General features: G+C 54.4%; 2 protein-coding genes across 2 annotated transcripts in view; both read right to left on the reverse strand.

The window, feature by feature from the left end:
• The window catches only part of KDM6B (lysine demethylase 6B), a 26159-nt gene extending 25578 nt beyond the window's left edge, over nucleotides 1-581 (reverse strand). Inside the window, exon 1 of the mRNA XM_027773204.1 lies at nucleotides 475-581. The gene's annotated coding sequence lies outside the window, so the exon portion shown is untranslated. The remainder of the gene's footprint in view (nucleotides 1-474) is intronic.
• DNAH2 (dynein axonemal heavy chain 2) overlaps nucleotides 572-21612 on the reverse strand; it is a 159937-nt gene continuing 138896 nt past the window's right edge. The window contains exons 68-88 of the mRNA XM_006151894.1: nucleotides 21426-21574; nucleotides 21289-21355; nucleotides 20980-21130; nucleotides 20592-20740; nucleotides 19487-19620; nucleotides 19183-19327; nucleotides 18906-19105; nucleotides 15618-15744; nucleotides 12545-12731; nucleotides 12212-12360; nucleotides 11917-12100; nucleotides 11525-11715; nucleotides 4400-4591; nucleotides 4060-4244; nucleotides 3602-3830; nucleotides 3378-3529; nucleotides 3103-3217; nucleotides 1906-2082; nucleotides 1734-1808; nucleotides 1419-1569; nucleotides 572-1274 (exon numbers count right to left, since the gene is read on the reverse strand). Coding sequence (XP_006151956.1) covers nucleotides 1120-1274; nucleotides 1419-1569; nucleotides 1734-1808; nucleotides 1906-2082; nucleotides 3103-3217; nucleotides 3378-3529; nucleotides 3602-3830; nucleotides 4060-4244; nucleotides 4400-4591; nucleotides 11525-11715; nucleotides 11917-12100; nucleotides 12212-12360; nucleotides 12545-12731; nucleotides 15618-15744; nucleotides 18906-19105; nucleotides 19183-19327; nucleotides 19487-19620; nucleotides 20592-20740; nucleotides 20980-21130; nucleotides 21289-21355; nucleotides 21426-21574 — 3264 coding nt within the window. The 3' untranslated portion in view covers nucleotides 572-1119. The remainder of the gene's footprint in view (nucleotides 1275-1418; nucleotides 1570-1733; nucleotides 1809-1905; nucleotides 2083-3102; nucleotides 3218-3377; nucleotides 3530-3601; nucleotides 3831-4059; nucleotides 4245-4399; nucleotides 4592-11524; nucleotides 11716-11916; nucleotides 12101-12211; nucleotides 12361-12544; nucleotides 12732-15617; nucleotides 15745-18905; nucleotides 19106-19182; nucleotides 19328-19486; nucleotides 19621-20591; nucleotides 20741-20979; nucleotides 21131-21288; nucleotides 21356-21425; nucleotides 21575-21612) is intronic.

Here is a 21612-nt window from a genome sequence, read left to right on the forward strand (position 1 = left end):
CTGGCGGGGCTCCCGGTGGGAACGTCAGGCTATACGCCTCATCCGAAGGAAGCACTGGAGGGAGAAGTGGCCCGGGGACGGCAGACACGCCCCTGTCTGACCACAGCTGACCTCAATGGGCCATGGCATTGACCCACCCGCAGACGCTGCCCTGTAACCCTGCCTTTCAGTTAGGACCGCGGCGCCCCCGCCCTCATGTCGGGAAGGGGAATCCCGGCCCAAGGAGGCCCTAGAGTCCTTCAAGCCTCTCCTGACATCGGAACCGAACCAAGACATCTACCTCCCAGTTCCCCCCAACTCCCGCCCTGCTCTCCAGGGGCCTCGCTGTCCTCCTGCTCCCTAGTCTTCTTCCCAGTGCCTTTCCCGAGAACCGAACGTCCATCCCCAGCTCTACCCACCTCTGACTCAGGCGTCCCGCCCCCTGCGCGGAGATGGCTTTCCCTCTTTACAGACGCTCTCACGGGCCCCCGTTACCTGGTTCTGGGGGGGTCCCAGGTGTTCAGGCTCCCCAAGGTCTCCCAGGGGGTCGAGCGGCCCCCCCTCTCCCAGGCCGGGGCTGGGGGGGCCGCTCCGCGGCCCCGCCCCGCCCTGTGCCGGCCCCGCCAGCCCCGGCGCAGGTGCCAGGTGGGACGCCGGGTGTGGGGTGCAGGGTTCAGGGGGCAGCGTATGGGGGCCAGCCCGGATCCCTGCCTGACGAACCCCTATTCCATTTGGATCACGCGCCCTTCTGTAGTAAGCCCCGCCCCACTCACTCAAGTCCGGCCCCGAGACTTAGCCACACCTTCTTTAGGTCCCACGGCCCGGCCCCTTCGCTGAAAGGCTCGCCCCCTCTTCTCTCAAGTCCTCCCCACTTCCTTGGTTCCTTTCCCGGTGTAGCCGCGGCTTTCTTCTCTCCCCAACGCCCCCATTCCACTGAGAGACCAGGCGTGTGTCTCGGGTGTTTACTGCACTGAGATCCAGTAAGCCTCCTCCACCTTTATGGCCGGCAGAACTAGGTTCTCCCAAGTATTGGGTCAAGGTCAAACCCTGGGTAAGGTCGGGCCTCTAGTCCGAAGTGAATTATCAGCCAGAGCCCGACAGTCCCCAACTCTCTGAAGCAGGGAAGAAGAGGGGGGCCTCTCAGTTGTCCAGGCTCATGAGTAGAGCGGTGCCCCTCTTGATCCAGTGGTCAGATGTCATAGCCCCAGACCGGAGGTCGATGCCGATGACGAAGGAGGCTCGGTCCGCGCTGCCTGCCCGGTTGGGATAGTAGTAGCAGGGGCAGGAGTACATGCCTGGGGAAAAGGAGAGGAAGCGGAGTCAGACCCCTGGAGCCCTGGGAGCCGGCAGGGCAGGGACAGGAGTGGGGAAGTTTGGAGGAGAGGGTGGGTTGGGATCCAGACTAGGGATAGGCCAGGCAGGTTGGGGAAACTTCCCACCCTTGGCGCTCTTCTTGCGGCTCTCTGTGGGCCGGAAGTGGATGGTGGGCATCAGGCAGACAAGCTGCATGGGCTCTGCCTCCACCAAGCAGGAGTTCTTCCGGTCCCAGCCAGCACCCTCCAGGTACAGACCTCGAACCCAGACACCATCCTGGGGAGAGAAGGGGGAAGGCCTAGGGGAAGCCAAGACTCCCAGTCGTGGCATCTGGACCTGTGTCCCTTTCCCCCATCTTACCCAGTCATTTTCCACTTACTACCGGCACCCCCTCCACCAGCCCCTCCTCCGCTTAGTCCCCGAGTGCACCTGGCTCCCACCTTGGGTGGATATACTAGGTTGCTGTCATCCACTGTGGAGACGATAAATTCCCAGGAGAGGCTGTCCACTGAAATCTGGGGGTTGAAGGTGGGAATAAGGAAGGACCCCAGAGAGGAGAGCAAATATACGTCCCTGACGTGCATCCGCCTCCACACCTGGCCTGTCACTCACGTTGTTCTGGCGAGCTGAAGCCTGCAGCACGGCCGTGAGGAAGCCGGTGGGAAAGGTGAAGCCAGACAGCCAGAAGATCACCGGAGGCCGGGCGCGGCTGGCCCACAGCTCAAACTGTTCCACGCGCATGGCCAAGTCCCGGGTCCAATCAGCCAGTGGCTTCTGTGAGGGATATGCCTGGCGAGGAGGTGGAGTATGTTTACTCATTCATGTAGTCATGCACGTAAATCTTTTTTTTTTTTTAAGCACCTAGAGCAGGTATGAGCTGACTACATGGGTCAGCCTCTGCTCCCCAACTACTGTTGGGCAAAGCCCTCCACTAGCCAAATCTTAAGAAAGAAATATCAAATGACAGCTGGCAGTGACAACAGTAATAGGAACCATGTGCCATTTATGAAGCCCCTACTGTGTGTTAGACACAGTACTGGGGACCTATGAGACGTCCCTGGGCGGAGAGCCATGTGCCCTGGGTCAGCCTGCCAGTTCACAGGCTGTGCAGAGTGTGTCGGTGAATGGCAGAGCCAGACTCCAACGTTGACCCTGTCAGACTTCGTTTTTTTTTTTTTGTTGTTTTTGTTTTTTAGAGAGGTTTTTCACTATAGGGCATGTGCACTCGCCCGACAGAGAGAGACATAGAGACAGAAAGCAAGAAATCAACCCCCAGGGGGGATGGCCACACCGCAATCCCTTCTCCTCCATTCTCCTCTCGGGATCTTGGGCACGCGTGCACACGCGCCCAGCGTGAGTTTTAAGCCACCGGGTCCAGGATGGGAACTGTGGTCAACTACGTGGGAGTCCAGCGACATAGCCATTACGCTAACTGCTGGTTCCCGACCCTGTCAGACTTTGAAGCCCGGACTCTTGCAGTTGGCTGTCTGCCTCCCTAGACCCAGGAGAATGGGGCAGGGTGCAGGGGTGAGAGAACAGGTCATTGCTGGAGTAGGATCAACAGTGGGGTAGTCCTGGGGGGCAGGCGATGGGCAGCAGCAGTGGACGCTGACACTGCGAGGCTGACCCACGGGGGAAGGTTTCACACCTCTCTGATCACATTAGGCACATGGCTGCCCATGACCTGGAGGCTGGTCACAGTGTCAACATCCCGTTGGTGGTGCTGTCTTTCTGTCCCTATTTCTGGCTAGTGAACAAAATAAATGAACTTAAAATACAAACACACAAAAAACAGTGATATAATCTTGCCTTGCCCCAGAGTGGAGGGACGTGGGCGTCAAAGATGCAATTGAAGATCTCCTCCAAGCTTGTGGACATGACGATGAGGCCCTGGATGCCTTTCTCCAGGTCTGTCAGGGAGGACCTGACAGGACAAGGTGGGATGGTAGAGATGGTGCCGGCTGGGAGGGTCAGCCTAGCCAGGGTGTGTGTGTGCAAGAGTGTGTTGTGTGTGTGCATGAGTGTGTGTGTGTGAAGGCCTTTCCCCCCGCCCCCCTAATTCTGTGTGGCCCTCCCCGTCTTACAGGATGGTCTCCATCAGCTTGTTGTATCTCTGAATCTCTTGCAGAAGGACAACGTTGAGGGGGGAGGGATCGAGAGCCAGCAGTTTTCGGGTCCCCTCATAGTCGATCATTTCAGGGATCTTCTGCTTCACGTCGGTGGCCAACTCCAGCACCTGAGGAGGCCGCACTGCTGAGCGCCGCCCTCCCTTCCTGGGCACTTCCCCTGCCCACGTGTCTGTCCTTACCTTCTCTTCCCGGCTCTGGCCTCCCGCCCTGGTCGGGGTAATCTGGGGTTGTAAGGATAGCAGGGTCTCAAAGAGAGTTCGCGCCTCAGTGATCTGGGAGGCCACGTCAGCATTGGGGTGTTGGCCAAAGGCCTCGGGGGGGTCCATGCCAGGCAGCATGCTGATGTATTCCTTGTAGGAGGCCAGGCCCCCGTCCTTGGGGATGTAGTAGGTCTCCAGAACAGACAACCTGAGGAGCCGCAGCATAATCACCTCCGTGCTGTGAGGGCTCGGGCTTTGATGCCAGCCCGAGACCCCGGCATGTCCAGTCTGTCCAACTCCCTGGGCTTGCTCCCTCTCCTGATCCCACCAACTCTCACCCAGTCAAATTCTCTCCTTCAACGCTTCCCCGACCCCAGTCCTGCCACCTGACCCGCTTGTGTCCCCGGACCCTCTGCCCAGTGCCACCTCCCCCTCACCGGTAGAAGGGCGTTGATAGAGACTGGTCGCAGAAGTAGTCGTTGATGTAGGTGGTAAGGAGGCGCCGGTCCCAGTCATCAGTGACGTGCCCACCGTAGTTGACGCCCGCGATGAGGTACTTGAGCGCATCCCAGGGCGTCTCCTCATACTCCTCCAGATAAAGGCTCAGCAAGTTCTCCGACACCTGTGCACGGCCCCAGCCCGAGCCCCACACACACACAGGTGAAGCAGGAACTCTCCCAGCGGGGCTCTAACACAGGCTGCTCTCAGGGAGCCACGGGGCAGGAAGTGCAGGGAGAGAGAGAGGGTCGGGGCAAGGGACCCCTGGTTAGCACGAACCTCGAAGTCCGAGTCGTTGAAGCCGTAGATGATGTTCCAGCCGAGCTGCAGGAACTTTTTGCGTTCAAGTAACACCGAGTGGAAGAAGCAGAGTGCAAACAGCAGTTTCTTGTACTTGGCAGGCTTGGAGCAGCGGGAGAACTGGGACTCTGACATTAGTTGGTAAAGACGTGTCATGTTGGCCTTCAGGCCCTGGGCACAAGGAATACAGAGGTGGGATGGTGCGCATTATGCTCTGTCCTGTCACTAACCGCGGTACACAGTTCGATCTACGGTTGTGGGGGTCGCTCACTGCACGAGGGGTGGCTGAGCGGTGACTGGGGCTGAAATCTACCCCTGCGTCTGGTGTTTTCCAAGCTGCCAGGTACGGTACTCAAACCTTGCACTCGGCCACGTGGGAGGGACTCAGCCGTCTTAACCGCCACGCCACTTGGCTGGCCCCTGCATGCAACTGTTAATTAATAAAAATTAATAAAATTGTACAAGGTATGCGCAAAGGCTCAGTGTAGATGAAGAGGGTGTGGTGTCTCAACCGAAAAAAAAAAAAAGGACATCCTATGCAACTGGCTTTGTCAGGCTTCATGAAAACGTTGGGATTTGGACTAAGACAAGTTAGGATAGGACGAGGCTCAAGGGGAGGACCTTGGATTCCTGGAGATGGAATAATTGAAGGAATAAAGTCACAGAGCAGAGAGGAAGTGGAGGGGTGCGCCTGGTCAGAGAGTGCAGATGCTCAGGTGGGACAGGGCCCTGTAAGGATGGAGACGCAGGAAGAATGGCTACACTGCGTTCTCCAGGCATCATAAAGCCACTCCCCCTCGGGAAGGCCAGGGATACACTCAAGCAGCGTTTTAAGACTTATCTGGGCCAGCAGGTTAAAGCGCTGGATCCCACATGGCCAGCTCTGTGGTTTGAGCCCCAAACCTGGTGGCTTGTAAACATGCCAGGCGCATGTGTGTGCATGCCCAGGAACCCAGTAGGAGAATGCAAGAGAAGAGATTGTAGCATGGCCAACCCCCCCCCCCGGGGTGATTTCTCACTGTCTATCTTTCCTTTCTGTCTCTCTCTGGCCAGCACATGTGTCCTATGGCAAAAATCTAAAGAAAAAAAAAAAAAATGGACGACTTCCTAGGATCAACAGGATGGAGTGGAGAAAAACTTGCAAGGAAGAATATTGGATAGCAGTAATAAAAATAAAAGATGAATTTTTAAATGCCAGTTATAATATTATCAATATATGTAAAGTATCAGGACCAGCAGAGAGCTAGCGGCTGTGTTGCTGGACTCCCACACGGCTGGCCTAAGTTCGAGGCCTGGACCCAGTGGTGTGTGCGTGCCCAAGATATCAGGAGGAGAATTAGAGGAGAAGGGATTGCAGCGAGGCCATTCCCCTGGGGGGTGATTTCTCACTTTCCCTCTCACTGTCTCTGTCTCTGTCTCTCTCTCTCTGGAGAGTGCACACACCCTAAGGCAAAATCCTCTAAAAAAAATATATGTGTGAAGTATCTAGGATTTAATTTAAATGTGCATAATAGAGAGAATTATACAAGTGTTGTTGAAATAAAGAAGAGGGGCCAACCCCGCAGTCCAGTGGTTACGCACTGCAGTTAGGTACGAGAGTAGAACACCTCGTTTTTAGTTTCAAACCCTTTCCAGTGAAGCATTCCGTGTACAGGGACATGATATATGCAGCGTGGTCTCGAGAGGTTTGGAAAGCGTGCGTGTGGAGAGAAAAAGCGAGCGAGAGAACAGTCAATGGCACGGCGAACGGGGCGAGGCGTTAACACTGGATGACTCTGTCTGTGGGTGGTTTTTGTACTATTCTTGTTCTTACCGCTTTTCTGTAAGTTTAAAATTATTTCTGAATAAAATGTTTAAAAAAAAAATTGGCCTCTCCGTCAGTTTCTGAGAGAAATCCGATTATACCAAGTATGCACTGAGCATTCTGCATTCACCGAAGGCCTGGCAGAGTACAGGGAGAACCCGCGTCTCAGCGCCTCGATTCGCAGAAAGCTCTCCTGGGCCGGCAGAGGGCCCTCAGCCCTGCCCATGCCCCCCCTCTCCCCCCTGCAGAGCCGGCCTCTCCAATTCCTGGCTCCCTTCTTGGTTTCCCCTCAGACTCATCGCTGCTCCTTCCACTTTTATGGTGCAGAGCTAAGGAGCACCCACCTCCAGCACATCTCCCATCAGAATGGCCAGACGACACGGGGCCCACCCCAAGGCACACCCCTCTCAGAAGGCAAAAAACATACATTAAATAGTTACTTAAAAAATGCATGACCAACATGGGACCAGCAGTTAGTGTAATGGCTATGTCGCTGAACTCCCATGTAGCTGACCGCGGTTCAAGTCCCGGACCCGGTGGCTTAAACTCACGCTGGGCACGTGTGCGTGCATGCCCAAGATCCCAAGAAGAGAATGGAGGAGAAGGGATTGCGGCATGGCCATCCCCCCTGGGGGGTGATTTCTCGTTTTCTGTCTCTCTGTCTCTTTGTCTTTCTGGCGCGCACACGCGCCCGATAGCAAAAACCTCTCCAAAAAAAAAAAAAAAAAAAAGCACCACCAACAGATGGCATGGAGGTTGGGGCAGCTGGATTCACCATGACCAACTGTACGGTTCAAGTCCCGGACCCAGTGACTTGAAAAACACAGTGGAGGAGAGGGGAAGCAGGTGGCATAGTGGTTACGGTGCTGACAGTGGCTGACTGTGGTTTGAAAACCACACTGGGCCCACAAGGACTGCAACATGCCCATGACACAAGGGGGTGCTTTCTCACGTTTCCTCTCCTCCTCTTGCTCTTCATTTCTCTCTGGCAAGCACCCGTATCTTCCAGTAAATTACAATGGCAAAAAAAAAAAAAAAAAAAATCTCAGAAAAGAAAAAACACACAGCGTATGTATACGTGTATGCCCAAAGTCCTAGAGAAGAACAGAGAAGGGATTACAGCTTTTTTGAGAGAGAGAGAGAGAGATTTTTGCCTTAGGGCACATGTGCTCACTGGAGCGTGATAGACATAGGGCAAAGGAAAATGAGAAATCGCCCCCAGCGGATGACCTCGCTGCAATCCCTTCTCCTCCATTCTCCTTCCAGGATCTTGGGCACGTATGCACATGCACCCAATGTGATTTTCAAGCCACTGGGTCTGGGACTCAAACAGTGGTCAGCCACGTGGGAGTCCAGCGATATAACCTCTATTCCATCTGTCTCCTCAGGTTTTTTCTTTTAATTAAAAAAAAATGGTTACAGTGGCGACAGATTTCTGGAGCGTTTGACTTTTTCTCTTTTTAGGTTTTTACCATAGGGTGTGAGCACTCTTTGGAGAGAGACTATGAGTGGGAAAGTGAGAAATCATCCCCTGGAGGGGATGGCCACACTATAATCTCTTCTCCTCCATTCTCCTTTGAGGACTTGGGCACACACGTGCACGCACCTGACCTGACTTTGAAGCTTCCAGGTCTGGGATTCAAACTGTGGTTGGCCGTGTGGGAGTCCAGTGCCTTAGCCACCGCGCTACGTGTTGGCCCTTGACATTTTTAAAAGGAGCCTAGAATACTATAGTTGATAGAAAAATAAAGGTACATAAAAATTGACTTTAGGGATCAGTCAGTAGCACAGCAGTAAAACACGGCCAGCAAGGTTGAGCCATATGGGAGGGTTCTGGGTTCGTGTCCAGAGACCTCCCTGAGTATGCCGGTCACGTGTGCCCATGATCCAGGGCTGAGGCTGGGCGTGGATGGCACTGTCTGTCTCGTCTCTCTCATTCATGAAAGAAAGATTTACTTTAATGGCTAGATGTGACATGGAGACTACGGCGCTGCTCCCACATGGATGACTGCAGCTCGAGTCCGGGACTCCGCAGTTGGAGAATCACACCAGGTGCATGTGCACGCCTGCCCAAGATCCCGAGAGAATGGAGGAGAAACGATCACCGTGTGGCCATCCTCCCGGAGGGCTTTCTTACTTCCTCTCTCTCTCTGGCAAGTGCACGTGTCTTATAGCAAAAACTCAAAAAGGAAAAAAGAAAGAAATATTTAAACATCTTTTAAAATAGTCGTTTCATTAACAAAAACGGGATGAAATAATCCTTGGTGGAAGAGTTGCCCGCCTGCCTTAAGGGTGTGGCAGGTTGGTGTGCCAAGAAGAAATGCTTCGTGATTAGACGGCAACTCGGACCTGGAACTGAGCTTGGTGCTGGAGCCAGAGATGGGAGTTGGAGTTAAAAATCATGAAAGGGTCAATTTCTCCATAGGCTTGTGGAAGGAGGAAATGTAGAGTGAGAGAAGTTGGCAGGCAGGGACTAAGTCTCGAGATAGGACCGCAGGCAGAGGAGGCAGCGCAGAAGTAAAGGATGTGTCAGAAGACACAGGGAGGCCCAGCCTCGGCGGTGCACAGGCAGCCCCACTGGTCGGGAGGCCGCTCTGCATGGGACGCGCGGGTTTGGCTCCAGTCCGACCTAAACATGCTGGCTGAGGTTGGGAGCACCTGAAATCCGAGCTAATTGGGAGGCAGGAGCAGCAGGACTGTGACAAAGAGAAACCCTGTCAAAAATATCTTTTTGTGTTCATCTCCCATTCCTTTCTCTTTTTTAAAAAATAGTTATTTATTTTATTTAAATTTGCTATAGGGCATATGTGCTCACCAGAGAGACAGAAAGAGAGAAAGAGAGAAAGCAAGCCACCAGGTCCAGGACTCGAGTCGCGGTCAGACATGTAGGAGTCCAGTGCTTTAACCACCATGCCACCTGCTGTATGCTGCGCCCCCCCCCCCATTAAAGGAGGAAAAGAAAAAAGACAAGAGAGAGAAAGAGGAATATAGGGATATTGCATCAGGGAACCAGAGAAGGAGTCAACTGTGCCCACTGCCCCCAGGTGCTTGAGGAGGGTGAAGGAGGGTGAAAGGCCCCACGCCTGTGCTCAGACGGTGTGTCTTTGTTGAGTACCTACTGTATACGGGTCTCTGTACTTCCCACAGGGTGAGCACGAAGGGTTTTGACCTCTACGAAGAGCAATGAAAAACTACTAAAATAGTTTGAGCAGGGGCTAAGGGAGTGGTGTTAGTGACAAACGGATTTTAAAGGATGAGTATAATTACATTTTTACAGTGGCCTTGTAACACTGGAAATGAAAAGGTCAATGACACTGGGAAGGACACTGGGGGGGGTCAAGGAACCGTGATGTTAAGAAGAGAATGTGGGGGCCAGCTCCTGGCATGGAGGTTAAGGTGGCTGGTTCCCATGTGGCCAAGCGCATGATTCAAGTCCCAGACCCAGCAGTTTGAAAAGCACGCCAGGTACATGTGCATGTGTACCCCAAATCCCAAGGAGAGTATGGAGGAGAAGGGATTGCGGTGTGATCATACCCATCGGGGGATGCTTTTTCATTTTTTCTCTCTTTCTGGCAAGTGCATGCGTTCTATAATTTTTGGGGGGTTTTTTTGGAGAGGCTTTTGCTATAGGGCATGTGCGCTCGCCAGAACGACAGAGACAGAGAGACAGAAAGTGAGAAATCACCCTTCAGGGGGATGGCCACTCCGTAATCCCTTCTCCTCTCAGGATCTAGGGCACGCATGCACACGTGCCCAGCATGAATTTAAGCCACTGGGTCCAGGACTCGAACCACGGTTGGCTACATGGGAGTCCAGCGACATAGTCATTAAGCCAACTGCTGGTCCTGTGTTCTATAATTATTTTTTAAAGGATTTTTTAAATAATTATTTTATTTGTTATTATTATTATTATTATTTCATTTGACCAGAGAGAAACAGAGAGAGAAAGAAAAAGTGAGAAAGCAAGTGGCCAGTCCAGGACTCAAACTGAGTGGCACGTGGGAGTACAGCACCTTAGCCACTGCGCCACCTGCTGGCCTCTATAATTAATTTTTTTTTTTTTGGAGAGATTTTCACTGTAGGGCGCGTGCACTCGCCAGACAGACAGAGAGAGACAAAGAGACAGAAAGCGAGAAATCACCCCCCAGGGGGGATGGTCACGCCGCAATCCCTTCTCCTCCATTCTCCTCTCGGGATCTTGGGCACGCACGCACACGCGCCCGGCGTGAGTTTTAAGCCACCGGGTCCGGGACATGAACCGTGGTCGACTACGTGGGAGTCCAGCGACATAGCCATTACGCTAACTGCTGGTTCCCTATAATTAATTTTTTAAAAAGGGGGGAGGCAGGAGGTACTGTAGTGGTTAAGGTGCTGGACTCCCACTTGGCTAACCATAGTTTAAGCCTCCGACTTGGCGCCTTCACGGTCACATTAAGCATGTTTGTATGCGTGCCCAAAATCCCGAGAGGAGACTGAAGAAGAAGGGGTTGCAGGGTGGCCATCCACCTCTCCCCTGGGGAGGCGATTTCTCACTTTTCCGCTCTATGTCTCTTTCTGGTGAATACATGTGTCCTACGGCAAAAGAGGAGGAACGAGGAGAAGGAAGAGGAGGAGGAGAAAAGGAGGAGGAAGAGGGAAGAGGAAGAGGAGGAGAAAAGGAGGAGGAGAAAAGGAGGAGGAAGAGGGAAGAGGAGGAGGAGAAAAGGAGGAGGAAGAGGGAAGAAGAGGAGGAGGAGAAAAGGAGGAGGAGGAGGGAAAAGGAGGAGGAGGAGGGAAAAGGAGGAGGAAGAGGGAAGAGGAGGAGGAGAAAAGGAGGAGGAAGAGGGAAGAAGAGGAGGAGGAGGAGGGAAGAAGAGGAGGAGGAGGAGCGGGAAGAAGAGACTGCATGGAAACATTGAGAGACAGGGAATTCCCACAATGTAAAAGAATGAATTTGGGAGTCCAACTGCCCACATTCTGCCTCTGGGATACTTACAGATTCTTTCTGTGCCTCATTTCCCTATCTGTAAAATGGGGGTAATAATTCTTGCATGATAGCACACGCATACTTGTGTGTGTACTAAATGAATTAATAAATATTTAAAAACAGAATAATAATGCCTGGCACCTAATAATCATTCCAGAAGTGTTAAAAGTTAGTATTCTGTTCCAGGACTTAGACACGGAGAGGAAAGGAATGAGGTGGAATTTCTCGGTGGACAATAAAATCAGTCTTGTTGCTGGAGGGGCCGAAGCCTCTCCACGCCCAGGAGGAGGGAAGCCAGACGGCACAGCCGCCCCCGGCTTACGACCACCCGCACCTTCGGTGGCTCCGTGGTCATCTTGATGCTGGCCTGCAGGATGGAGATGGGGAAGTCTGGGTGGGGGCTGGAGCTGAGCCAGAGGCGGAAAGAAGGGTGAGGGTCTTCCACCTGCAGCTGCTCCACCAGCTTGTCCAGATTGGGCATCCAGGACAGGGACAGGTGGCAGTTGGCCAGGAACACCCAGTGTCCTGCAAGGAGATGCGAGTCAGTGGGATTGTTCCCACGGCCACCTGTCCCCACACTTTGCACCGGTGGCGGCAGGAGGGGTGTCCAGAGCTCAGGTCTGCTCTCCTGAGGCTTCTGGAGGAGCAGGAGGTGCAGTTAGAACAGTGAGATTGAGGTTGGAGGCTCAGGGGAGGAGGACCAGGTGGAGGACGGAGGACACAGACCCTGAACCACACCATCCCGGAGCAGCCGAGCAGCGATGGGGGCCTGGCCCTGGCCCAGGGACAGGGCGTGGAAGCGCTGGGCCATGCCCGTGTTCTCTGCCAGCTGGAGCAGCGCGCCAGTGGGGTCCACGCCCGGGGACAGGATGAATACAAGTGGGGATCGCGGGTTTGAATCCTCCATCACCTGCCGGAGCACAGGGAGGGCCTCAGGCGGAAGGCCACACAACCCAAGGAGGAGAGCGAGAGGGAGGGCCGCTTCCGGGGTTGGCGTGGGCACAGAAGTCGAGCCACTGACCAACTTCATGTTCAGCACCGGCGGCTCGATGAAGCGGGAGCCGAGGTTGGAGACGATGAAAGAGGTAACGCAGAAGGCCACGCGGTCCTGGCGCAGCGAGCGCACGATCAGCATCCGCTGCATCTCGTTGCAGGCATTTTCCCACTCACCTGGGGAAGTGGGGTCAGCGCGGGGAGGTGAGCCTGCAGAGCTGGGCCTCTGAGCGGAGGGGCATCTGCAGGGAACACTGGGCCGGAGGCAGGCGCCAGCCCGGGGAGCTTGGCCAGGATGTGAAGACCGAGGGGAGGGCAGGCTTGCAGCCTGGCCCAGGGGAGGCAGGGAGCTGGGGCCTACCCGGCAGCATGGCCTTCTCCGGGGTGGCATTGGTGTACCACAGGTGCCAGTCTCGAGGGTACTGCTCGAAGGAGTTCATGAGGCCGTGGAAGTTGGTGAGTTTGTCCAGCTCTGTGACGTTGTCCCAGTAAGCGTCTGCAAGCCAGCTGGTACACGGGTTATCCATTTGGCCCTCCCTGTCCAGGACCTTTCAGGGGAAGGAGAGCGAAGAGGGTCAGCGGGGAAACACCTCAGGGGAGTCAGCTTTTTCTCTGTTTTTCTTTCTCTCCTTTCTCTCTTCCTTCCTTTTCTCACTCTTTCTTTCTATTTATTATTATTATTTAGAATGGGAAAGCTAAGATGGATCTTGTATGAAACAGAAAGAAGAAATGAATGCAGGGAATCTGACTGAGTGGGAATCCTGTTAGGGAGTAAACGTGCCAGTCCCGGACTCAGACCTAACGGTGAGGGATCACAGTTCAAATTTAGGAAGCTGGCGCCCTCTGGTGGTTTCCTTGTAACAATGTCTCCAATTCTAATGATTCAATTAGCAGTCTCACCATTCAGAAGCCGGCTGTGGATTCATTCATTCACTTACCGTTCTTTTTATTTTTCCCACAGTGTGGATGTACTCACTGAAGAGACAGAGAAAGATGATGAGAGGGAAAGTGAGAAATCATCCTCCAAGACGGGGTGGCCATACTGCAATCCCTTCTCCATTCTCTTGGGATTTGGGGCATGCACACACATGCCTGGTGTGTTTTAAGCCACCGGGTCCAGGACTCAAACCACTGTCAGTCACGTGGGAATTTAGCATGTTAGCCACCACACCACCTGCTGGCCTCATTCATTTACTCATTCTTTTTAACAAATATTTATTGTTCACCAACTATGTGTTTTGTTTTGTTTTATTTATTTATTTATTTGGAGAGGTTTTTGCTATAGGGTGCGTGCGCTCGCCAGAAAGACAGAAAGAGACAGAGAGACAGAAAGAGAGAAATCAGCCCTCAGGGGCAAAGGCCACGCCACAATCCCTTCTCCTCTATTTGCCTCTGGGTAGCTTGGGCACACATGCACATGCCCGGCATGAGTTTAAGCCACCAGGTCCAGGACTCAGACCACGGTCGACTATATGGGAGTCCAGTGACATAGCCATTACAACAACTGCCGGTCCCAACCAACTATGTGTTTTAAGCATCTAAGACACATCACTGAGAAAAACAGGCAAATACCTCAGTCCCTGAGGAGTCTAGTTTTTTGGGTTTTTTTTCCTCTTCTTTTTTTTAAAAGAGAGATTTTTGCTATAGGGTGCATGTGCTCTCTGGAGAAACACAGAAAGACAGAAAGCAAGAAATCAACCCACAGGGAGAATGGCTATGCAGCAATCCCTTCTCTTCCATTCTCCTCTTGAGATTTTGGGCATGCACATACACAAGCCCGATATGAGTTTTAAGCTGCCTGGTCTGGGACTTGAACTGTAGTTGACTACATGGGAGCCCAGTGACGTAACCATTACACCATCTGGTGATCCCAAGAAGTCTGTATTCTTCCGTTTTTTTTTAAAATAATTATTTATTAATTTTATTTACTTATTCATTCGTTTTAATTTGACGAGAGAGAGAGAAGAGGGAAAGTGGGTAAGCAAGCCACCAGATCCAGGACTCCAGCCACAGCTGGTCATGTGGGAGTGTCCAGCGCCTTAACTGCCACGCCACCTGCTGGTCCCTCGAGGAGTCTATCTTCTAACATGGGATTATGAACCCGCGTGTGGATGATGAACTACCGCTATAACGAACAATAATGACCTAGCATGCTGACGCTGGGAGTGCCGTGGAGAAGCAGAATGAGCTGAGGAGGACAAAGGGGGTTGGGAGAGCAGCGGACAGGCCGACGTGTTACACAGGAAGATCCCGGAGGCCTCATGAGGTGAGAGAGAGCCGAGTGCACACCTGCGGGGGCGAGGGGCAGCTCTCTGGCAGAAGGCACCACCAGGGCAAAGGCCCCAAGGCGACGCATGCCAGCATGTTTGAGGAGGGTGATGAGGGCTGGCTGCTGGAATGCGTGAGGGGCTGGCAGCGGGAGACGACATCGTCCACTCAGAAAGGATCCCTCTGGTCGCCATGTTCATTTGGGTGGGGCGCGGGGGCATTGAGAGACTATTGCAAAATCCAGATGAGAAGTGACGGGAGGGTGGCAGAAGCTGTCCACAGGACCAGCCAGTGGCTGGGTACCCTGTGGGTGGACACACGGGAGGTGGGGAAAAAGCTGCCCACAGGCCCAGCCAGTGGCTGGATCCCATGTGGCTGACCACGTGGTCCAAACACCTCCACAGCTGTGAGGAGCATGTCAGGTGCGAGGATGTGCCCAGAGCTCCAAACGGAGACAAACAGAAGAGAAGGGACTACAGCACGCCCTTCCCCGTGGGGCTGCTTTCTCCCTTTCCCTCTTTGGTTCTCTCCAATAAGCACATGCATCCTCCGGCAAAAATTTTAAAACAAGAAACTGTTGTCCAGGATACAGGGAGATTAGCAGGCCCAGAAGAATACACTGTGGTTGTCCAGCAGCTTTAAGGGCCTACTTAAGCTTCGCGATCACGGCTTTACAGCGAGACCAGCCAGCGTGGGAGTGTCTTTCTCCAGCCGATTTCAGCTGCAGGGCCACACAGGGACAGAGAGGGAGGAGAGCTCCATCTAGCCAGAGCGTAGTGTGGCCAAGCAAGTGCCACCGGAGAGGAAGCTTCGCACAAAGCGTTCAGAGGCCTGCACGAGAGACTGCCGGGGGCTGTGGGATTCAGGGTGGGGAAGGAGTGGCCTGAGAGGCAGGGGGAAAGTGACAAGAGCACACCAGTCAGTGGGTCACAGGTGAGAGGTGCCTGAGAGGTGCCCCGGCCTGTACGGTGCTCGAGGGGGTGCGTGGCAGGTCACCCCCACAGCCCAGGAAGCACATGGTGCACTTGTTCCTGGCAGTTTTGCTCGGCTTACTTGTGGGAACCTTGGGCCAGACCCCCTGGTTCTGGAGACCGCATCACGCACGCCCTTGTTCCCGTGCGACCATGCGACCGCCCCGTCCTGGGACGTGCCCCCTCCCCACTCACCACACCCCCGCGGAGGAAGAAGTTGTACTCATCCATGTTGAGTTTGCCGGAAGTCTCCAGGATCTTGGCGCACATCTGAAAGCTGAACAGTAACTTGTGGCGCTCGAAAAGGGTGCGGCAGGTGTACCTGGGAGGAAAGGGCAGGACAGCTCAGGGAGGGTGAAGGAGGCAGCGTGAGTGGGACGCTCAGCACCGCAGTGGCATCTAGTCCACACCTGTGAGCTCTGAGGACTCGGGCTTGGAGGGATGACATGGTTTTCCCAGAGTCATTTCATCCATTTATAAAACATAAGACTCAGCCCGTGGCATGGCAGTTCAGGCAGCTGAGCCACGTAAGCGTGGCTGACTGCACAGTTCAACTCCTGGACTAACGGCCTGAGAAACACGCCGGGGGAACCAGTAGTTAGCGTAATGGCTATGTCGCTGGACTCCCACGTAGTCGACCGCGGTTCTCGTCCCGGATCCGGTGGCTTAAAACTCACGCCAGGTGCGTGTGCATGTGTGCCCAAGATCCCGAGAGGAGAAGGGAGGAGAAGGGATTGGGGCGTGGCCATCCCCCCTGGGGGGGGATTTCTTGCTTTCTGTCTCTATGTCTCTCTGTCTGGCGTGTGCACATGCCCTATAGCGAAAAAAAAAAAAACTCTCAAAAAAAAAAAAAGAAAAGAAACACGTCGGTACATGTGCGTGCGTGCCCAGAGTCCCAAGAGGAGGCTGGAGGAAAGGAGACGGTGTCGTGGCCATCCCCCATGGGGGTGCTTCCTCACTCTCCTCTCTCTGTCTCTCTCTCTTCCTCTCTCTCCCTTGTCTCTCTCCAGTGAGCACAAGCACCCCATGGCAACACACACACACGCACACACACACACACACACACACACACACACACACAGGCCTGGCCATGGTGGCATAGTCAACAGCACACTGGACTGAGGTGCTGGAGGCCACATGACCCACTGCAGGTTCAGACCCTCGGGCTGGGCTGGAAACATGTCTGGTGTGCACAGGCCCCAGGGTCGTGAGAGGCTGGGGAAAGGGGCTGACGGCATGACGAGCCCCTGCCGAGGATGCTTCTCTCGCTCTCACACATACACACGTGTTCTCCGTCATGGACGAAAACATTCGTCAGCTGTCAGGCCCTCTGCTAGGTTCTAAGGACACAAAGTTGAATCAGGCACAGTCTGTCCTCGAGAGCAGGGAGGACAGGCACGGGCCGTCCGTTACAACAGGATGTGACGAGTCCCACAGGGGTGGCAGAGGTGTCGAGGGCACCCGGCTCTGCCTGGTGGGCTCAATCAAGGAGGGCTTCTGAGAGGAGCTGCCGCGAGGTGCAGAGGAGCCATCGAGTGGCAGTGGCAGCGGCCGAGGGGCGAGCACAGCGGGGAGAGCTCACAGCGGAGGCAGAGCCGGGGCGGGGCCACCAGTGCTGCTCAGGCACTCGACGGGAAAGGTGAGGCAGAGGCAGGTGGAGGCCAGGTCAGAGGGTTTTGCAGACCACTGGACAGGAGACAGCCACTGAGGAATTAAGCTGGGAGTGATCTGCTCAGCTCCATGTGTAGGAGGACAGACCAGAGGGACGAAAACAGGACAACCTGTTATGAAACCGTTGTGCAATTCAGAAGAAAAGGTCACAAAGACCGAGCTGAAGTAGTCATAGCAGCCGGGAGCACGAGGAGGGGAGGTCTGTAGAAAGTCATCAGTGGAGCCCGTGGCTGATTTGCGAGGGAAGGGTCAAGCATAGCTCCCATAGCTCCCAGCTTCTGGCGTGAGTGACAGACTGGTGGGCGTTGGTGTCGTTCAGGGATGAGGACCCTGAAGGAAGAGGGAAGATGAGCCTGACCTGAAACAGGCTGAACTGGAGGGGTCTGTGGGATGTCCAGTAGAGAAGTCAGGTGCCCTGCTGCTCAGATGCCATCCACAGGCTGGGAGCGGCAGCAGCCCTGGAAGCTTGCTAGAGATGCAGACCCCCTGAAGACAAGTCTGCTTTTTTTTTTTTTTTTTAGATTTTTGCCATAGGATGCAAGGGCTTGCTGGGGAAAGACAGAATGAGAAATCACCCCCCTCAGAGGGATGGCCATGCAGCAATCCCTTTTCCATTCTCTCAGGATTTGGGGCATGTGCGTACGCACCCAGTGTGATTTTCAAGTCGCCAAGTCTGGGGCTTGAACCGTGCTAGGCAATGTGAGAGTCGAGTGCCTTAACCACCATGCTACCTGCTGCTCCCTCTCCTTCCCACCTTTTTGGTAGGTTTAGGTATAGGGCACGTGCGCTTGTTAGAAAGAGAAGAAAAGTGAGAAAGCATCCCCTGGAGGAGCGGCTTACACCACTGGGCCTGCTGGAACCTCTCAGCCAGTCCTGGGGGATTGGCTGCCTTCATCACCACCCCGGCTGACCCCCGTCCTCATTTTAACCGGGCCCAGGGCTTTATATGCACACGAGCATTTGAGAGGTGGTGGCAGAGCAGACAGTTGACACCTGAAGATAGGAAACTGGGAATAATCAGATCAAACATAAAAGTGGATAAGCCTCCCAGGACCATGTACAAGGGGACTTCAGAAGGTCACGGGACCACGCCTCCGTGGTGCAGCTGGAAGCCGTGTGCCCACCACGGTCATCGTGGGCGGGTGGACCTGACGACAGCAGGTATGCGCACATGGCCAGGATCCTGAGGAGCCGAAGGAGTAGCGGAGGTGGATTTCGGGTAAACAAACCCCACAGAGGGTGCTTCTCTTGCTCTCATGCCTACACATACACTCTACGATAAATTTGAAAAAAAAGAATCACTGAATGGTTGTTTTTGGAAAAATTAAAATTCATGGGAAAATGAAATTAAAGTTTTAAAAAATGTTTATTATTCAATTTTTAAATATATATATATATGTATGTATGTATATATTTTTTAATCAGAGAGCTCATGCACTTACCAGAGAGGGAGAGAGAAAGCACCCTTCCTCCTCGGTGAAGTGTGGTCACTTTTTCTTCCGTTTCTCCTTCTCATCAAGATTTTTAGGCACATGTGCACACACACACACACACACACACACCCCTGGCATATTTTTCGCTACTGGGCTGCCCAAGGTAGGAGTTTACTTTGGTGCTAAAATTTTTTGAAATCAATACATCGTTTTTCTTAATACTCATTTTCCACGAACTCGTTGCTGACCAGGTATGGAAGGAGAGCAGGGACGGAGAATGTCTTGTTGACGCGCTAAGGTGGAAGCGGCTGGAAGTGGCGTGCACCTAGAACCAGCCACTTGGCCTCCCGCCCCCTGGAGCGAGGAGCGCGGCGCCAACCTGTAGACGGCGTAGGTGTGGTACTCGTTCAGGTAGTCAATGCGGTCCTCCAGCTTATTGCTGCGGTGGCTCTTGTCAATGCTGAGGATGAAGAGGGTGATGTAGGCATCCAGCGAGAACTGGTACATGGGGTCGATGCGGCCCATGTCATTGAGCACGAAGAACAGCACAGACGCCCGCTGGGCGCAGGGCCGGTAAGCCTGTGGGTTAGGGGGAGTCAGGCCGGGAAGGGCAGGCACCCAGCCGGGCTCGGGCAGGCCGGTGGGGTGGCGCTCACCTCGCGCGCCATGTCGATGTTGATCTCCGTGGTCTCACTGGTCTCCAGCTGCTCCGTCACCTCGGCGGCCGTCACCTTGGAGGTGCGCAGGGTGTTCACCAGCTGCACGTCGTCTAGCAGGGAGCCCGTGGCCTCATTCAGCAGCCTAAGGGCGGCAGATGAGGTAGATGTGGGGGTTAGGGGTGCTGGGCTGGAGGGAAGGGACTCCTGTCAGGCCCCTGGGATGCACGCAGGGCCCAGGAGGGGACGGGCTGGGCACTAGCTGGGAGCAGACCTCAGGGCGGGTGTGTGGACAAGGTCTCACCGAAGGATCTCGTCCTCTAGCTCCTTGAGCTTCCTCTTGCCAGCGGCGATGTTGATGACCAGCGAATCCTTCTGCTCCTCCAGCTCCGGCCGCTCCTTCCGGACCACGATGCCCAGCAGCTGGGCCTCCAGGCCCTGGGAGTGCCGGGGCCCAGGTTGAGGGTCTCAGGCCACAGACTGGCAACTCTTCCCTCCCCTTTACACTTCCCAAAGCCCTCAGCCCCACTGCCACTCAAGCTTAGTTTATTCTCGATCCTCCCAAACTCTAAGGCAACTTCCTGCTTCACCCTGGTTCAGTCTGGGCATCAGCCATGCCCACCATTTATTTATGATCATTTTTAGTTTTTGCTATGGGGTGCCTGCACTCACGCAGAGAGGGAAAGTGAGAAAGCACCCCCCAGGGGGGATGGACATGCTCAAATCCCTTCTCCATTCTGCCTGAGTTGTGGGCACACACACACAAGCGCCCTGTATGATCTTCAAATTGCTGGGTCCGGGATTTGAACCACACAGTGACTGATACAGGGTCTAGTGCCTTAACCTCCACGCTGACCGCTGGCCCTATATTTTTTTCTTTTAACAAGAGAGTGCATGCATGAACAGGAGGGAGAGAGAGAGAGACTTTTCCCCAGCAGAATCTTACTCGTAGCAATCTTTCTGCCCCAGCCGACCATTACGCCAGGACCACAGCCGCGTGCTCCATGCCAGGTCTGTTTAGGCTGGTCTAGGAACCAAGCCCGGGCCTCCCCTGGGGCCCCAGCCATTATGCAGCGGCACCCTCCCGTTGGCGCCAGCGCAGCCGGGCCAGTCCACCTCCCTGTTCTTTTTTTTTTCTTTCTTTTCTTTTTTTGGAGAGGTTTTTGCTATAGGGCGCGTGCGCTCACCAGTAACACAGAGAGACAGATAGTCAGAAAGCGAGAAATCACCCCCCAGGGTGGATGGCCACGCCACAATCCCTTCTCCTCCATTCTCCTCTCGGGATCTTGGGCATGCACGCACATGCGCCCGGTGTGAGTTTAAGCCACCGGGTCCGAGACTCAAACTGCGGTCGACTACGTGAGAGTCCAGAGACATAGCCATTACACTAACTGCTGGTCCCGACCCACCTGTTCTTTAACAGCAAAGTTGACAATAGTGGTCTTGGCTGAGGTCTCCGGGCTATAGTGGGGGTTGGAGAGCTTGGTGGTGATATAGAAACGGAAGTTGGTATTGTATTCCACCTCCTTATCGCCAATGCGCATCAGCAGCCGACCACCTGCATCCACAAGGGCCAGGGCAAGGATCCCGTGTGACTGGCACGGGCCGACCCAATCCCCATCTGGCACCCGGTCGGTCGCAGCGACTCAGCCTGTCCTCAAGGCCCTTACCCAGGGCTGTCTGAATGGAGGGATGGGTTGGTGGAGGACAGAGCCAAGGAGTCAGCCCCTTCCCCCCGAGGGCCCCCTTGGCTGGTCTTGTCCCACAATCCCACCCCACCATGAGCCGGGCACTGACCAATTCGAGTTACGGATTTGTTGAGCACGGGGTTGAGCGAGGGGTCCAGGTACTCCTGCACGTTCTGGAGCAGCACTGGGTACCCAAACTGGATGGCGTTTTCTAGGATCCGAAGGTAATCGCTCATCTGCAGGTCGATGATCTTCAGGCCCTGGAGAGCGAGGGGGAAAGACGGAAGAGATGCTGGGGATACGAGGGGACAGCGGCCCAAGGGCAGGAGTCAGGAAGAGACCAGGCTTGGGAAGAGATTCTGCAGGGGACAAAACCAGCCCCTCGCCCTCTCCCCTCATCCCTGCCCAAGCCTTATACCTGGTTCCCTTCCATGTTCTTAATCCACTTCAGGGCCTGGGCCTGAGGATCAATCATCAGGGCCCACCTGAAGGAGGACGCCCGGTCAGAAGACAGGCTCCGCCCTGCTGCCCTCTCACTCCCAGGAGCAGCCATACCTGTTGCCACGGGTGACGATGATGCCGTTCTCGGTGGAGAAGGCATCTGAGGGCAACCCTTGGATGTTCCAGTCCCGAACTTTGGTAGGATTGGCCAGGAAGTTATCGATGGCGAAGCGAGGCGAGCAGGGAACCTGAAGCTCCCAGATCTGGAGAGAGAAAACCCCAACTTCAATCGCAGGTCCGA

This window comes from Tupaia chinensis, unplaced genomic scaffold, assembly GCF_000334495.1.
Source record: "Tupaia chinensis unplaced genomic scaffold, TupChi_1.0 Scaffold000330_1, whole genome shotgun sequence".
Classification (NCBI taxonomy): Eukaryota; Metazoa; Chordata; class Mammalia; order Scandentia; family Tupaiidae; genus Tupaia; species Tupaia belangeri.